The following is a 17,549-nucleotide window of genomic DNA, read 5'->3' as shown; positions in this document are numbered from 1 at the left end:
AATGCGTAGGAGGCAGGTCCTTTTAGAAGGACCTGGTGGTCTTCTGGAGGAGATGGGTGGGGTCTTCAGAAGTTAATGTGTGTGATGTCAGTTCAAGAAAAAGCAAGCCAAGTTGTGCTGCATTTGGGAACCTCCTTCTTCAGCGGAGCAGAGGGCCTGGACTTCTGCCCCAAAGTCCAACCCTGATGCCACCACTATCCGCTCTTTCTCAGGGAGGAGAGAAGCAAGCAGAGCGCGGGACTGAATGTGACCGAGTGAAACAATAAAACACCCTGCTCTCCCTATTAGCCCAGGTCTTATTTTCCTTCCATTATTTTTAACAAGATTTACGTTAGCCCATCTTCTTGTGTTAATTGTCCCATCCTTCGGCTGTGCAGGCAGCCAAAGCAAGGGGGGCCTCATCACAGGGAGGGTATCATGCCCTACTCCCAAAATTCGGAGAAGGGAAACTCCACAGGTGACTGAGTTGCCATTCACACAGCGGCCAGAAGTGCAATATTAAATAAATTTCCATTACAGCTAGGGACATGTGAATCAACGAAACCCAAGATCACCAGGGTACTGGAATGGAAAATTCATTCTGACTTGCGTCCCTATCAGATGATGGGCATCCTTAACAAGACAATCAAGGCATTTTTATATGTCTTTTCCCCAAATGTACACAGAAGTTGCTTATTTTTTCTGTGCATTCTGTGAAAATTCCATGCCTTTGTGGTGTGATACTGGAATGCACCGGCCTCCCTTGTTCCAAGTTCTGGGATTTGGAGACGCTAATGCAACGCCCTGTCTAAGGATGCGGAAGGAACATCAAAGCTTGTTTGCACAGACACTGTGCAAACTTGCTGCTCTCGGTGCTTTGGAGAGCAATTCTGTGTTCCGCTCACCCACCCCCTGGAGTCCCTCCGAGTTCAGACACGCATCCTGCCGGATCGTAAAACAACTCAGCAGTGCCCCTTCAATTAATCAGCCATACCAGAGTTGCAGGGCTTTAATTGAATCCCAGAATGCATCTGTTATACCCAAGGCAAGAAAACCCAACACATCAAGGCACGGTTCTGCTTATTTATTCTGTGCAAAACTGAGATGCTGGAAGCATTGCCCTGTTCTCCACCTTCTTTGAAATATTACGCCTCCTCTAGCCCCAGAGAGCAACAGCCAGATAGGAAAGACCTCATAACCCCGGAGTAAATTCTTAGCATGTGGAGGCACCAGCCCGCCCTTGACGGGTCCACGCTGGAATTTAGATTCTGCGCATAGCCTGACTCACAACAGCCTCTCTTTTTGTCTTTTCCGCCTTTAATTTCCAGTAAATCTGATCTGAAATACACCACGTGGCAGTCGAACAGGCCTGATCAGAGCTCCAGTCAGGCCAAGCCCCCGCACGGCACTCCACCCCTCCCTTCTCCAGCCGTGCTCCATCCCACCTCTTCCCCAGACGAACCTACATTCCACACACCCCGAACATTCTCAGTCCACACCGGAGTATTTGTTGAATGTCCTCCCCGTAGGGCTGTTTTGTTTCACCTGCTCTTCTGCAAACATTGGCGTTACTCCCAAACCTTCTGGGACCTTGTGGACGGCCCGACATGGGCCGCACCACTCCTGCCTGAACATCAGATGCAGCCAGGGTGGTGTCGTTGTGAAGAGCATGGGACCGGGACTCAGGCAATCTGGGTTCTAGTCCCTGCTCAGCCGTGGGGCCAACTGGGTGACTCTGGGCCAATCACAGACCCGCCTAGACACACCTCCTTGTTGTGAGGGTAAGACTGAGAGGAGGAAGAGACTGTGTAAGCTGCTTTGAGTTCACTGTAAGAGCAAAGCAAGTTACAAATCTAACACATGCAAGTGAGAATGGAGCTATGCGCATCTGCGCTGCCTTTCTCCAGTGGGACTCAAAGCAGTGGAAGCCCGTGGGCCTCCCCCGTTTTGATCCGCGCAGGGACTCTGCGAGGTAGGCTAACCTGGGGGATGCAGCCTGGGGAAACCAGGCGAGCTTCGTGGCTGAGGGAGATGCGATTTCGGGCTCCTCGGCTCCCTCCCAGCCCTTTACAACCACGGCACCGTGGAGACGAAAGGCAAGAGGCCTCACTAGGGAAGGCCCTCAGGTAGCCCTGTTGGTGATAAATGGCCACAGCGTCCTCCCACAGGCATGAACCTGTGGCGGTGTACTTTCAAGGTGCATATTTTTCGTACGCAGAAGGACAGTCACCCGCAGGGCCTTCCCAGGCTGTCCCTTGGCAGCCGAGGGACCACTGGCCTTCCATCCCGGGGCCACCGCCATGTCTTTGCCCTGGGGAAGCATCTAAACGGAGAGGATCGGAAAGCGGACTCACACGACGACATATGGATGCGGCACGTCGCCCTTCCGGGCAGAAGGCAGGTTGCTGGCACCGTGCAGCGTGACGGTGATGGACTCCCTGTCAGGGTTGGCCAGGTGCCAGTCGTTGGTCGGTGAAGTCAGTGCAGGCTGGCCTTGCGCAGCAGGATCCTCCTTCACCTGCCAGGAGAGAGCGTTAGAAATTCACTGGCTCATCTATGCAGCGAGGCAGGATAACAAATGAGGTGGAGCACTCGGTATTCCCCTTCTCCCCTGAAGCGGCCTCCTGTCACCGATTCTCATCGGTAGAATCAGAATTTGCGCAAAGGCATCCACACACACCCATGCGCAAATTGCCCCAACACACACAAATCCTCAAACACGCGTATTTTTATGTTCTGTCCTATGGGGGAAATGCACCTTTTATTGTGTGGTTTTTAAAAAATGATCCCTATCTTTCTATGACTAAATTTGCATAAAATTATGGAAAGAGGATGTTCTGCAAATCCACAGAATTGCTTGGTGCAGTTCAGCAAAAGAGTCAGCCTGCTGCAGAATCCGCAGGACAGATTCTTAGAAATTTGAAATCAATTGAGTCAGTCACAGATTTCCCAACTTCATGCTTTCCAGCCTTGAGCCTCATATTCAGAGGCTTCTCCACAACATGATTCTATCAATTACTGAAATTATTCTATCATTTATTTAAACTATTTGTTTCAAGAAAGTGTTTAAAGTATTTTACCCCATTCCTGAGTACACAGAGCAGTCCCTGGCCGCCAACTTAGAATCCGAAAGGACATAACACACAAGGAACGGGGGACTGAGAAGGAGGGGGAATTAAGTCATCTTTCAGCAGTGCTGGTGGAATGGCCCAATTTCCCTTCCCTCAATACAGCCCCGAGTCTCCTCTCCTCTCCCTCTGCTGGTATGGGAGCCCAAGGAAAGGACACAGAGATTGTCCTAGCCTGCTTCATCTGAAGGCCAGCTTGGAAGACAAGAGAATGAACCCACCCCCACGTAAATGCACTGTCACAAGGCCAAGGCAAGAGTTAAATCTTTCGGCCTCCTTGACTTGCAAATGAATGACAGCAGAAGCCCCTTTCAATCATCTTTTCATTAGCGCCTCATCTGGCTCCATCGACTGGCTCCATTCCCAGGGGCCTTGCAAAGTGTTCCTCCTATAATTCAAAGAGCCAGCGGTCCTTTTGAACTTGTGTAGGTCTTTCTTCACCCTCCTGACTGCCAGGCCAAGCGTTGTGGGGGGGGGGGGGAGGCCACTGCACATCGCCGAGCATGCGGAGAACGAAAGGGCACGCGTGATAAGGAACCTGGGAAGACCACCTCCCGGGTTAGGGGTGGGAGACCTGCCGTTGTCTGGCTATAGTCTGACATTAGCTCCCATGAGTTTGGGCACTATGGTCAGAGGTTCTTTCAGCCCCCCAAAAGGACAGCAAGCCAAGACAGGGGAAGGCACGAACTGTGTCCAAATCTACAATGGTGCCCTCGTGCTCCTGCAAAATGCTTTCATAAGCCCAACGCATTTTGGAGAAGCTTCCTCTCCAGAAGGATCGCTCAACAAAGAGTCGAGAAAGCACGTTATTCCCCAAGTCCAACCACACGTTCACAAGTGCAGGCTCCTCACCCCATTTGGATTAAGGGATCTGGAGATGCCAGGCCTGCATTCTGGAATGTGCAGGTTGGAAGGCGGTGCACAAGTTCTCACAAGACGTCAGGAGCAGCCAACTGGAGAGGTTTAGAGTGCAGCATCAAGGTGAACAGGCCAGCAGGTGACGTGGCAGAGGAGAGAGCCAAGGGGCATTCAAGCGGCTTTGCACCTGAGGTTTTCTGCAAACGCCACTCGGTGGACCAACCTTGAACAAAGGCTGAACAGGTGTGGTTGAGCAGAATTTAAGAGAGCGGCCATGTTGCATTTACCATGCTGCTGCACAAATCCTTTGAGGCGGCTGCGTGAAGAAGGCTGCCGACAGATCTGCCCAGTTTGGTTTCCCTCCATTCCTCATTTTTCCACTCTCAAGTTTGGTCTTGAACCTTGAGATTTTTTCTCAATTTGAAAAAGTTTGCATGAACATGTCGGTGCCAAGAAAGCAACAATGAGGAGGAGGCAGTCCGGAGGGCCCAGAGAGGGGCAGTGGGGCCCCACTGCTTCCTGAACCCCAGGTGCTGGTCCCAGGTGCTGGCTGCAGGTAAGGACCCCCTGCTTGGCTTCAGCAGGATTTCTGCATCCGATTTCTTCATGGTTAAGTTTTTGCATGGGACCATATTGTTGTTATGGCACTAATATTGTGTTACTGTTGAGCTCCAGCTAAGCATGGTCAGGGTAGTCTAGAACCTGGATGGGCGACTTTTGTGCACAATCCTGTGATTATTGTCGTAAACCACCCAGAGAGCCTTGACTATGGACAGTATGGAACTCATCATCATCATCCAGGTGTCCCAAGTTACTACAACGTGAATTCAAGACTATTGTTAGACGGAGGTGTCCTGCTGTTGATTCATCGGTGAGAGTGGATTTGTAATTTGCTGAAGGACTTATCTACGTGTCTCCTTTCAACTGGAGCACAGACAGAAATCAGCTTATAGAAAATGAAGCACTCGCCAATCACCCATCATAAAATATGAGGAATGTGTGAACATCTTACTGCTCCTAGGAAAAGAAATGGTGCTTTTCAAGTGTTCAGACGGAATGTCTGAAATGTCTTATGGGGATTTATCAAGGCTTGATATGAGCATTTGGGAAGGCCAATTCAACTCGCGGGCCTCTCTCCCGCATCAGTTCCCCAACCCAAAAAAGCTCTGCCCTGGGGAAGGGGAGAGGCAACCGGCAGAGCGCTCTTTGACATCACAGTGGCAAACAGTGTGTGAACACCTAATTGCCCTTCTAATTCCTGCTTGCACACCAAGCAATGGCCAAGAGAAGCAGTGCCACGCTTAAGAGCCACTGCAGCCGTTCAGTGGCCCACATTTATTTGGGTAAAGCTACCTTGGCACATGAACTGCCCACCTGCATTTCCCAAGCCCAGCCTGTCTTGTCTCCCTGACTTCTATGCTTTGGTCCAGCTGGAGTAACACTTGTGGTGTCCAGAGGGAGTGTGCGTCACCCAGCGAAAATGTACATTCATCTAATAAAAACATCCCACCAGCCACCTTCGCGTTCCACCTTCTGCCGCAGAATCACAGGACCGCACCATTGGAAGAGGCCTGGAAAGCCACTGGGTCCAGCCACCTGCTCCATGCAAGACTCAGGCCTCCCGTCCCACTTCTAACCAGGCCTGACCCTACTTACCTTCCAGGATCGGGCAGGATTGGGCACTTCCAGCTATCTGGAAGCATCTTTCGTCTGTTTCGTTGTCTTCAGACAGACAGACACAGCCTTGTGAGGCATTTGCCAGGAAGTGAGAAAGCCAGCTTTTAAACTGTGAGATCTAGAAATCTTAATTTAACGCTTTTGCTCCTTCTTGCAAACAACTGTTTTTAACACCGCGAGTGCAGCTGTCAACGCATAAGCAGAACTTCTCTTGGTGCAACCGAGGCATTTAAAGGGCCAACCTCAACACATATGTCTCTGGGATGGATGCTTGAATGGAAGGATGGGTGGAGGGGCAGAAGCCTAAAACTGGACGGGCCACTGGAGGCCATCTAGTCCAACCTGCCACCCAAGCGAGAACTCTGGATCTACAGCATCTGGAGCAGATGAGTGCTTGGAGGCTCTGCTCATATCCCTTTAGAAATCGTGGTAGAAAAGGATATGGCATCATGTCTGTTGCTCCCGTAATGCAGGGGCAGGTTCTCAGGTGCCAGCAGAAGCCTTTCAATTGGCCTTGATGGGGACAGGTGGGCAGAGGGCCACCTCCCGAGGAACTGTCCAAGGTGCTGACTGCTGGGGAACCTCTTCAGAGATGGAGTTGAGCCCCATGGAGCATCACGGATTGCTCCTAGGAAGCTGAAAAGAAAAGCTGCAACGGGTGAGGAGCCCCACTTGAATTGGAGAGGGCAGCCTCGTCCGGCTGACACGTGAGAATGTGTCCAGTCCCCCTGAGCCAGTGAGAAGCTTCTGGAGGAAGCTTTCTGGGCCATGGACACATTCAACAATTAGGGAAACGATACCGGCACGGAATGGTTGTCATGCAGTGCCTGGCAAAGGAAAAGGATCTTGCGCCAATGACCAAGAACAAGGCAGAGATGGGTGAGCCCATGAAACTACTCCTTGAAACCTAGAGTTTTCAGCGCCAACAGAAACCTGTTTTGCAGCATCCCCCTTCTGTTAACACAACATCATCATCATCAACAACAACAACAACTACAATGTGAGAAGGGTAGGACAGCTTGGAAGGTGCCGAGGGAGGTGTCAGGGCTGGAACGATGCCCTGGTGTCTTTGGGAATTGTGCTGCCTGCCCCTTCGCTAAATGACCTATCCCTGAGCGAGACTAGAGAGGTGTCAAGCCAGCAGGCATGGCTGGAAATCCACATATAAAGGGCGCATGACTTCTGCATGCCAAAGCGAGAATCAGCATGACGGAAGAGCAAAGACGGGAGGTTCTGCACGGGAGGCCAGATGGCTGGAAGGCTCGCCTCTCCCCTTCCTCCCATGGACAGGCACACCACCCAACAACCAACAACAACAACACCCCCGTAGTCCACCGGGGCCCTGCTCTCTAGCCAGCCCAGCCCCTTTCCGGGTTGCGCTAGAAGCAACGCCCAGCCTAGAAGCAATCCCCAGCGGGGCTATTGATGGCTGCGAGGAGAAAACGAAAGGTTAAATGCAGAGCTTCTTTCTCCAATTCCAAGGCAACAGCTGTAATCACCCGGAGATGGGAATCAAAGGGGAAATAATCAGAGGAGGCAACAGGCTGTGACTAACGGCCGTGTGGCTGCCGGGACTGGGCAGCAGTGGCACAAAAGGAATTGCTCAGGGACGGATGAGCGGTGCTGGGGCGCCAGGCGGAGCTGCTCTCGCCTCTCAGCGGCATCCACTGCAAGCGACAGTTCTGGGGTGATTCTGGCTCGGCTTCTGAAGGCCAAATTGGCTCGGGCACAAGCGACCTGAAGGACCACTTCCATCCTCATGAACTTGCCACAAGCAGAGGACGTCCGTTGTCGTCGTTGCGATTGCCTTGGGTTTTGTTTTCTGTTTTTCGTAAGCCATCCAAAGACTTTTCGTATTGGGGTGGCATATAAAAATTTTAGATGGATGGATGTATGTCTGAAAACAGAGACATAAAGTACTCCAAGCGCCATTGCTAACGCCCCCTGTGAAAGAGGCTCCAAAGCCCAGAAATGCAAGGCTTGCTTCGCCAAGGGTGTCTTACCCAGGGGGTGTCCAAAACCTGGAACCAGCATGGCACACATGTGTGCAGAAATACACACACGCACACTCACACACATATGCCATATTGATTCTTTCACATGCTTCCAAGATGTATCCAGACACAGGCTAGTTCACACTGCATTGCTAAGCTGTACTTCTACTTGGACCTACCTTTTTGTTTCCCCAGGAAAAAAAACTGAGTGAATTTAGCTTGCGGGACCAACTCTTCTCTGGTTTTTTCTGAAGCCACAGGATCCAAGAGCCAACATAAAGAGAAAAAGAGTTTCATGGATTGATTTGGTACAGTACGGACTCTGGAAGAAACTGCCTAAACCAAACTCACGTGTCTTCCTGGGAGAATTGCAGCTTTTGTGTTACTCCTGGCACATGGAAGGGAGTAAAGAGCATTCCTTGCAAACTTACAGAGGCTTTGAGGAAGTCGTTAGCGTGGGATGATGGGAGGAGAATTCTTGGCAGTTAAGGTACAATCCTATGCATGTTCCGACAGGTGGAAAAGAAGGCTGGGGTGTGGTGGGAGAGAAGGTGATTTCAGCCTCTTACAATAGGGAAAAGCTTGGGAACCACCAATCGCCCCCCCCCATCACACACACACACACAATGTTGGTGGTTAGAGGAAACAGAAAGGGGCAGAGACAAGGCCGTCATGGGCTGTACTGGGAAGCCAGTTGGCCAAATTTAGCCTCTCCGTCTGAGCTTCTGCACCTGTGCCAAGGAGGGCCACCCTGGAGAAATTCTCCAAACCTCCTCTGTTGATTGTCAGGAATTCCAGAATGGCAGCCAGTTGGCCAACAAAGCTGCTGCTGCTAATAGCATCTCTGTCCTCACCAAAAGTGTTGCAGAATTTCTGTTCCCACACCAGAGAATATTCTGCAAAACTGTACTCCCAGATTCACCATCCAGCAACCACATGGAGACCTTAGCTCTAAGTTTGCACTCGATTTCTCTGTCTTGGATTGGAGGCCAGGGTCTCCCATAACAGTGTATCCACGCTGGAGTTTAGTCAAAACTCTTGAGGAGCTATCCTGGGTGCTGAATCCCACCCTCAAAGTAGCTTCAGCACCAGGGGTGGCTCTTTTAAATTCAGACTGAATCTTGGAGTGGGAATACATTCCAGGGACCGATGAGGTTTCAGCCACTCGGTGCTGTGCTCACCTCAGGATATTCATTGTCCATGTTGACAAATATTTCTTTAGACATCTTGTTTCTTTGCAATTACTTGAGTTCTCCGTCTACGCTCTCCAGACACTGCCACGTCAGAATGAAGCCCAACCTCAGAACTGACCATATTTGCAGCTTGCTGAAGTTCAGACGAGAAATCATGCTCTGTTCTAGTCTCTACATAGATTAGCAGATGTTGGGCTAAGGAGAATTTAGCTGAAAGTAGCGAGTGAAATTACCCAACGGACCATGGGCTTGAATTGTATCTCCCTGATGTTCATTCCATCACAAATGTCTGGTTGTGACATCATCAGCTTTGTACTTGTGAGGTAATGCAGAGTTCAGTTTTACGGATGTTTAGAATATTGTGGTGGTCGTTGTGTTTGTATCCTGTATCGTCCCTCCTGTAAGGAACCCAAGCTGTATTATGCATTGGTACGCACATGGAACCAAGCAAAACTTTCTGAAAAGATCTTCCAGGATGTAAGTAGGCAACAGTTCAAAGCACCCACAACAGGCCAGATACAGAAGGAATCAGATTTAGAGTAGTCCCATTGTTAGTTAGTCGTGACTCAACTCCCATTGTTTTTAATGGGTCTGCTGTAAGGATAGCCAAGTCTGGATGCAAGATCTTCTTTCTAACATCTGTAAACATGTTTCCTCTGCTCCGCATTAGCTGCCGCAGGTCAAGACGGGCAGAGGAGAAGTTTACCCGACCATTTCCAGATGACCAGACCCAGATGCGTTTCCCCTGGTAGAACCTGGCCGAGGACAGGGTATGCAGTAGGGCTAAGAATCAATGGCGGTTAATCCCTCTGAGGAGGTAGAATGGTTTCTACAATCTCTCTGGTGATCTCGCTTCCCTTCCTGTTGGCAAGGACAAGGAATGAACTATCTGTAGGCAGGTCATTGGAAGACGGTGCCTTTTAGATCCTTCCGTTCCAGCTGATGCTCTCATAGTAGGATTGCAGGGGATGAGAATGGGGGGATGCACCCTTGGGGTGCTGCCATGGAGGGGCAGAGCAGCTACGTACAGCGCCTAGTGATGCACCTCAGTTTAGAACTTGATAGGAGCCAGCCGGCATCCTCAACCAGGCTGAATGAATGTAGGTGGGTGGCATTTAGCACCCGCAAATCCCTCCTCCTTTCACATCTTTCACAGCAAAGCTCAGGGAGCCAAGATTTAGGGTGATGCCAGGAAGTCCTTCCTCATTGCTAGGGCCCCGAGGGTGTGGAACGGGCTTCCACGGGAGGTGGTTGAAGCCCCTTGGTGAGGGTGTTCAAGGACAGGCTGGACATGCACATGGTGGGCATGTCATGAGTGGAGCCGGGGGTCAGACTGGATGACCCAGGAGGCCCCTTCTGAGTCACTTTGTTTCTCTGCTGCTATCTAGGCTCCATGCACCTGTTCCTTGGAATGTGTAGCTCTGTTGCCACACCTCTGACCTGGACCATATCAGTTCTTCTCCGTCATGTAACCAGAAAAAGAGGGATGGTGCTTATTGGAGATCCCAGGCTTCTTCCCCAGATGTGATTTATGGGCAATTGTCGGAATGCACCAGCTTTATCCTTCTCCTGAGGCCTCATAAAATAATAGAGGGCTCAGTGGTATGAAGATGAACTGAGCGCAATGCAAGCTTTCCCTAGCTCAATGGTTCCCTGGGCGCCCTTAAAACCAGATGGAGACCTCCTTGCGCAGACTAAATATAGCAGAGCAAATGAGCGAGGAGCCCGTTTGTGACAGGAGGAACAAGCAGGGCTCGGCCGCTGGCAGACGGGACGAGATTGCTTCCTGCGTTCGCGGCCTGCCAGTGAAACAGGCGTGAATCACAGTGGAAGGCGGGCAGGGGAAACGGAGCGAGCTTGTGCCGCCAGTCAAGGAGCGTGGCAGAGGGACACAATCAGACGAGAGAGCTGAACTGCCACGGAGCGTGACCTGAAGCATGCTTCTCCACCCTGGTGCCGCCGATACCTTTGGGATTCCAACTTCCATCTGCTCTGATCATATTCGTTTCCCAGTCTGGTCCCCTGCAGGTATTCTGAACTTCAACTCCCATTAGCCAGCTCAATCAATGTACGGGGAAGATGCAAACTGCAGTCCAAAACATATTTGGAAGGCACCAGTCTGGGGGAAGCTGGTCTAGAGCCGGGCAGGGGAATCTGGTCCGCTCCAGGTGCTTTGGAATCCAGCTTGCATTTTGCCCGGCCATTGACAGCTGGCTGTGATTGTGAGTATTACAATCCAAACCATCTGGAAAGAACCAGATTGCCTATGTCTGGTCTACAGCGTTGGTGGGGAACCTATGGTCCACTAGGTGTGGGGGTGTCCAACTCCCATCAGCCTCAGCCAGCACGGCCCCTGGATAAGGGTGATGAGGGTCGTGCTCCAACAGCGGGTGGGAGGCCACGGGTTCTAGAGAAGCAGCCCTCGTTCAGCCGAAGGGCTGGATTCCTTCACAAAGAACCCCTGGGAAGCAGATCGTTCCAGTAGTGATGGGGAAGGGGTGAAAATGCCACGAAGCATCAGCGTATCGCACCTTACAGCTCCTGCTGCCATAACTGAGTCTTCGGATGGGGAAAGGGCTTTACGGAGGTTGGGAAGCCGCCATGACGGGGGGAAAGGGGCACGGCCACCCGGGAACTCTGCTCAGGGGCACATTGGCTCCGCGGAGCGTGGGCCAGCGAGAACATGCAACTGGGGCTTTTTGGTGGTGGCACCTACTTTCTGGAGCAGAAAACCTGTTGAGTGCAAATCACCTATTCAAAGCCCTGTTTATTTATACCGGCCTTTTTTCACTAGCTGTGCTTGGAAAACAACGCTCCACATTATGATGGACTTTCTTGCTTTCATTCTTCTTTTGCTGTTTTTATATCAGATTTATACCGTATTATATGGTGTGCCTTGTGAACCACTCAGAGATCTTAGGATATGAAGCAATATAAAAGTAATATAAGTAAAACTCTGAATTTTCAGGCATTTCTTTTTAAGTTACTGTAATGCATGACAGAATTGAGACTCAATTGTTTATTCTGCTGTTTAATCTCACTTGTTTAATCCTATTCCAAGAAGGTAGGGGGAGAGTCCCAGTTTAAACATCCATTGTTATTACAGTGCTTTGATACTGAAATACATTTACACAGTTTATTTGGTCAGTAAATCATACAATTAGCCCTTTATTCAATTCACTGTATAATGACTTCAGTTGATATCTAATTATAGTCATGGTCAAGCTTCTCATCCTGATGTAATCTTTGCTGACAGCCGTTCTATTCCAGTCATCAGAACTGAAATCTCATCTTGAAAATCATCCCTCAAGATGAATTTGCCTTTGTTTTCATAAATAAAACAGTTGTAGTTTCATGTTACAGATTGGATGCTCTTCTCTTCTCATGGTGGACCCAACATTATCCACACAAATTCACACCATGAGGCTCAACTGGCCATCCCTGGCTGTTGGATGCCAATATTTTGATAAGTACAGTCAGACTTCACCCCTCAGTAATATCATTCCGCAGTGGTCCCAAAGCCAAACCAACGGGTTAATCCCCGAGCAAGAGCAAAAGCAAAAAAAAATTAAAAATAAATAAAAATCAGGTGACATTGACTCTCCCCTGCCCCTCGCAGAGGTCTCCAAGTTCAGGGATATCACATGCTCCCCGATCTGGGTAATTAAATCTGTTCAGTACTCAATATGGAATTATGTCATTATGACGCCTGTTCTCAGTCTATTTGCACAAGTGCTTATCAGCCATCCCGGTGCCTTTCCTATTTGTTTGATCCTGTGGTCCCAAGGGTGCACAGTACCCATCTGCATTTTAGGTTATCCCATAACTCCTTTCTCTCCCCCCCACCCAGTTCCTTCTTCAGCCCCCTCAACCACAAAATTATCTTTGTCCTGCCCAAGCATTTGGCTTGGTTTTGCAATGCTCCTGTTTGCTGCCAGACGGCTTCTTGTCTGCATCTTTCCATCCCTGTTCTCAGAGGTAACTGAAGCCCTAGAAATAATCTGATTTGAGGCTGTGAAATCTCATTTGAAGGTCTATTAATGCATAGCTGGAATGAAACAGGAGGCCCCATCCTGTCTCCACTGACTTGAAACATGGGAAGCAATTTTACTGGGAAATCCATCTCCTGGAACAAACCCAGGAAGGGGTGTGGAAGAATCAGAAAGCAATTACCTTTAAGGGGGAGATTAAAACAATCTGTGTACTGTTTCTACCTCTCCGACACCCATCTCCAGTCCACAGGGGGTTGCGATGGGCCACTGCTGAGCTAAGCAAAACAGCCACGGATTAGGCCCTTAAAATATGACTTCGAGGCACTTCCTCAGAGAAAGTAATTAGCAGCCAGACATGCTCATTCCTTTTTGGTGCCTGACCTGAGCAAAAGAAATTTTAATCAATGTTGTTCCAATGATGCATAAATAAAACATCCCGGCCTCACAGGACGCAAGCTCTGAAAACGGACGGTATACCACGATGATTATTAATGCTATATATAACAGGATGCGGTGTCAGAAAAGAGTTTATGGCAAAGAGTTAAGACCAGAATCTTCAGCTATTTGACCGGGTGGCTATCTGACAAATAAGATAAATGCAACCAGTTAGCCCTAATGGACTTTGATCACGCCTTGCAGTCCCAGGAGAGCGGGTGGGATGTTGCGAGCTTTCGAGCCAGATCCCTGGTCCATCTGGCCCAGAACTGTGAGCATTGATGAGCGCAGCTCCCCCGGCATTCGGGGCAGAAGGTTTGCCAGCTCTCCCTAGAGATGGTGGGATCCAGCTGGAGGCCGTCCACATCCGAAGCAGGTGCTCCACCCAGGAGAGGCCAATGCTGCCTATCCCAGTGGGGTTCCTCATCCACGGCAGTTCTTCTTTTCTGCTGCCTAGGAGCTCTCCGTGGTGCCGCATAGCCGTGAGCCTGTCTGGGGGAAGAGTTTGGTAGCTCCTACAAAGCTAAAAACGGATGCAAAACCTGAGCGGCTTTGCTCACGGAGGGGTTGCTGCTCTCACCCGGCTCTCTGCTGAGCTTACAGGTGGTTCCCCGACCGAATCAAGGGTGCAGCTGTAGAGACGAGACAAACCTGCGTGCCGGGATGCAGCGGTGAAATGAGGGGAGGAGGGGCAGCTTTCAGAGGCAGGGCATGGGCCAGAAGAAGAGTCTACCGCCCCATTCACACACTGGCCAACAACGGTGGGTTGTTCAGCTAATTTGCACGGCAGCTCATTTGCACAGTGGCTTAGCATGGCGTGTGAGCCCGCGGTTAAGCTCCAGCATCCTTTGAAACCAACCAACTTGAAACCATGGCTTATGAGGCTTGTTTGTCTCAACAAGCCATCATTCATATTAACCACAGTTTAGGGGTCAGGCAACACGAATCCCACATATTCAACCGTGCCTGTGGTGCCAAGCGAGGGGTGCCGCCTCTTCTTGACTGACGAGCGCCTCCCTTTGACAGTCCTGTGTCAGCAGCTTCAGCTGTTTCTCGCTGAAAAACGCTGCACTTATTGGATTTGGTCTGGGCAGGTGGGTGAGAACCTTGCTGGCTTCATCGTTTGTTCAGGGCTTAACAAATTTGCAACGAAGGCCGGATTTTCAAAAATTGAAAGCAAAACGAATAGACGTCTCTGTTCCGTCTTCTTGGCCTGTTCTTATTTCTGCCACACACCTCTCTCTTCCCTCTTTGCCCCCCCTAGGGAGACTTTTAACATATCGCTCACTGGTGTGTGTGTGTGTGTGTGTTGTGGGGAGTTTACACGGCTGCAAGGAGCATGCTATGTTAATGTCATTTGCAAGTCATCATCTTCCTCCCCCCCCCCCCCCCCCCCCCCTTGTTTCGTTTCAGCTCGGCCTTATGGGAGCTCATTAGCCGTCCTCTTGTCTTACAGGCAGCCGGCAGACCTGGGCAATTTCCCCTCTCCCCACCCCAAGCCTCCGCTTTGACCCTGTCCAGAATCATTCCAGGAAAAGCAGCGCCTTGCAAGGAATAGATGGCAAACCCATTTTTTTCCAGAGAGCTATGATCCTGGGACCCCTTAGGGCTACCACTTGCTTCTGAATTCATTCCATTTATGCCAAAAAAGCCCTAATTCACTGGGAAAATAATAGAAGTGCTTGGCTGGGTAGCGAGCAATTATCTACCCGGTTAAGTGAGCTTTTCTTTCTTTCTGTAGAGGTTTTTTACGGGAGGGGGTAACAGTTCCCATATTTGTCATGGGTTCTGTCACCATCTCCTCCCCCTTTCATCTACATAAAGAAAAGGCAATTTTCCCCTTTTAAGACCATTTTTCTTGTCTCGTAAAGGCATTTGACACTTGCTGAGCCATTATTATAGAGAAAGGGAACCAGTGCTGATGAATACCTAATGATTACCTTACTCTAATGGATGATTGTTTCTCACAACTGATGCTTTGGGGGATTTTAGCTGGAGAGAAACGAATCAAGGAAACGTCTGCTTCTTTCGGAAAGCCCCATGTTACACAGACAGAACTGGTTTGGTTTTCAAAATTCCCCACACTGGGGGCAAAAAGCACCTGATATTCGAAACCCTCACAACCTGGTCGAGCGAAACCGGTGGATTTCTCCATCTAGGCACGGGGCTTTGAGTGCCTGGATCTTAGCAATTTGGGACCGAATCACTTTGTTTTCAAGCAAGCTTGTGGGGCTGAATGGGGATGCACCCATTCTTTTTCCAGGCATGCTGCTCATGGCCCTCTCCATGCTAGAAATCGCAAGCCCATCTGCATTTGGCTAGAGCAGATGCTGAGATCTTTTCTCCAGGCCTTCCATAATTTGCAAAACATCACAATGTGCTTCATGTTTGAGAGAGAACAAACTTGTGATTTGAACTACCTGAAGCTGGGAGAAGGTGACACTGACATGCCCTGGATTTCTACCTGGCTTTTGAAAAATAAAATGGAACTGAAAGAAGACACCTTCATCCTTCAGGGTCTTCACCCATGTAGCCGAAGTGGGACCTGAGTGATGAGTTCCCATTGCGAGGACAAAGCAGACCAGTTCCCCAGCCTGGTGAACTGCTTCTTCATGGTATAGGGCCATCAATCTGCAGCCACCAGTTGCTGGAAAGAGCCCATGGGGGATCCTGGAAGCCCTTGGAGGTTCCTGGTTGGTCACTTAGTAGCCCTCCAAGTCATCTGGCTGGATTGGCAAGCAGGGTGAGCACAGTGGCACTGCCGGGCAGCAGGATCAGGCCCAAGGTGGCCTCTTGGGAATCCCCGGAGAAGAGGACATCCCTCGCCAAAAAAAGAGAAAAAAAGAGGGCAAGGAGGACATTGCTTTGCACAAAATTCACACGTGTTCGTTTACAGAGATAGTACAAATTTAGAATATACTATAATTTAAATAGAAGTACAGTCTATCTCAAGGCTGAGCCCCGAAGGATTGAGGCCTTTGAATTGTGGTGCTGGAGGAGACTCCTGCGAGTCCCTTGGACTGCAAGAAGATCAAACCGGTCAGTCCTAGAGGAGATCAACCCTGACTGCTCTTTAGAAGGCCAGATACTGAAGTTGAAGCTCAAATACTTTGGCCACCTAATGAGAAGGAAGGACTCCCTGGAGAAGAGCCTGATACTGGGAACAATTGACAGCAAAAGAAGGAGGGGACGGCAGAGGATGAGGTGGCTGGATGGGGTCACTGGGGCAGTGGGTGTGAGCTTGAGTGGATTCCAGGGGATGGTGGAGGACAGGAAGGCCTGGAGGAATGTTGTCCATGGGGTCGCAGTGGGTCGGACACGACTTCGCGTCTACATAACAAGAACAGTCCATCTCACCACGGCAGGGGAGACAGTGTGCCGCACGCCTTGCTCAGTTGACAGGCTACAGTTCTCTTATCTTTAAGCGGGAATCAGATATGAGCCCTTTAAAATACAAAACCATCTTCTGGCAGCCCTTCAAGCAGAGGACTGCCCTCTAAAAAAGAGGACAGGCCACCCGTCGGTCCGGGCGTCTGTTCCGGCAAGGCTCGTCTTACAGCATGCCTGGGACTGCATCAGGTCCGGCATCTCTCTCTTCCGCGGCCGCATCTCCGCTCTGCCACGGCCTCTGACGGATCTATCGGGGGCTGCCTCCCGCCCTACCAGCCTTCACGGGGTTGACAGCCGCTCAAAGCCCTACAAATTGCCAGCCTTCTGCTCCGCTGAGCGGTGTTTATGTTCCATGGCAAGCCAGAGACAGGCTCCTGCCCGCTCCATCAAAGTCGCTTGTTTTTCAGCCTCATTGGGCTTCTCCATGAATCGGCCGGGGCCGCACCTTCCCGCCCTCCTCCCCCCCCCCACACACCGAGCCTCAGCCCAGCGGGGTCACCATGGGGACCCCGACACAAGGCACGCCGGAAAGGCTCCGGCATCCTCCCCGGCCGGCCGGGGACGTTGCTGGCCCAGCAAGCGTGGTGGGCTGCAGAAATCCGTCAAGGGGCTGGTTCCAGCTGGCGGAATGAGGGAGACAGGTTGCTATTCATCACGGGGCTAATAGGGAATCCTCCCCAGTGAGCCGCAGCGATCTTTGTTCTGTCGTACGAGCGGGATGGAGAGCCTGGGTGGGCTGAAATGCTTTCAGCTTTAACAGCTGCAAGATGTCACCCGCCCGCCCGTCTGTCCGTCCGTCCGTCCATCACACCACTGGCCCTTCCGCTTGCATCCTCTGTCCTATTAACCTGTCACTTCACTAGTAAAAGTTTGACATTTATAAGGGATCCCTTTACGTTCCAC

General features: G+C 50.5%; 1 protein-coding gene across 1 annotated transcript in view; it reads right to left on the bottom strand.

Moving 5' to 3' along the window:
- Window positions 1-8,838, bottom strand: part of CCDC33 (coiled-coil domain containing 33) — a gene marked incomplete at its 3' end in the record, with an annotated part of 97,754 nt that extends 88,916 nt beyond the window's left edge. Inside the window, exons 1-2 of the mRNA XM_044450492.1 lie at window positions 8,818-8,838; window positions 2,334-2,497 (exon numbers count right to left, since the gene is read on the bottom strand). Coding sequence (XP_044306427.1) covers window positions 2,334-2,497; window positions 8,818-8,838 — 185 coding nt within the window. The remainder of the gene's footprint in view (window positions 1-2,333; window positions 2,498-8,817) is intronic.
- Window positions 8,839-17,549: the final 8,711 nt, after the last annotated feature.

The sequence above is a fragment of the Varanus komodoensis genome, unplaced genomic scaffold, assembly GCF_004798865.1.
Source record: "Varanus komodoensis strain SLA01 unplaced genomic scaffold, ASM479886v1 scaffold67, whole genome shotgun sequence".
Classification (NCBI taxonomy): Eukaryota; Metazoa; Chordata; class Lepidosauria; order Squamata; family Varanidae; genus Varanus; species Varanus komodoensis.
The sequence above is the reverse complement of the archived record's forward strand: the minus strand, read 5'-3'. Positions and strand labels throughout refer to the sequence as shown.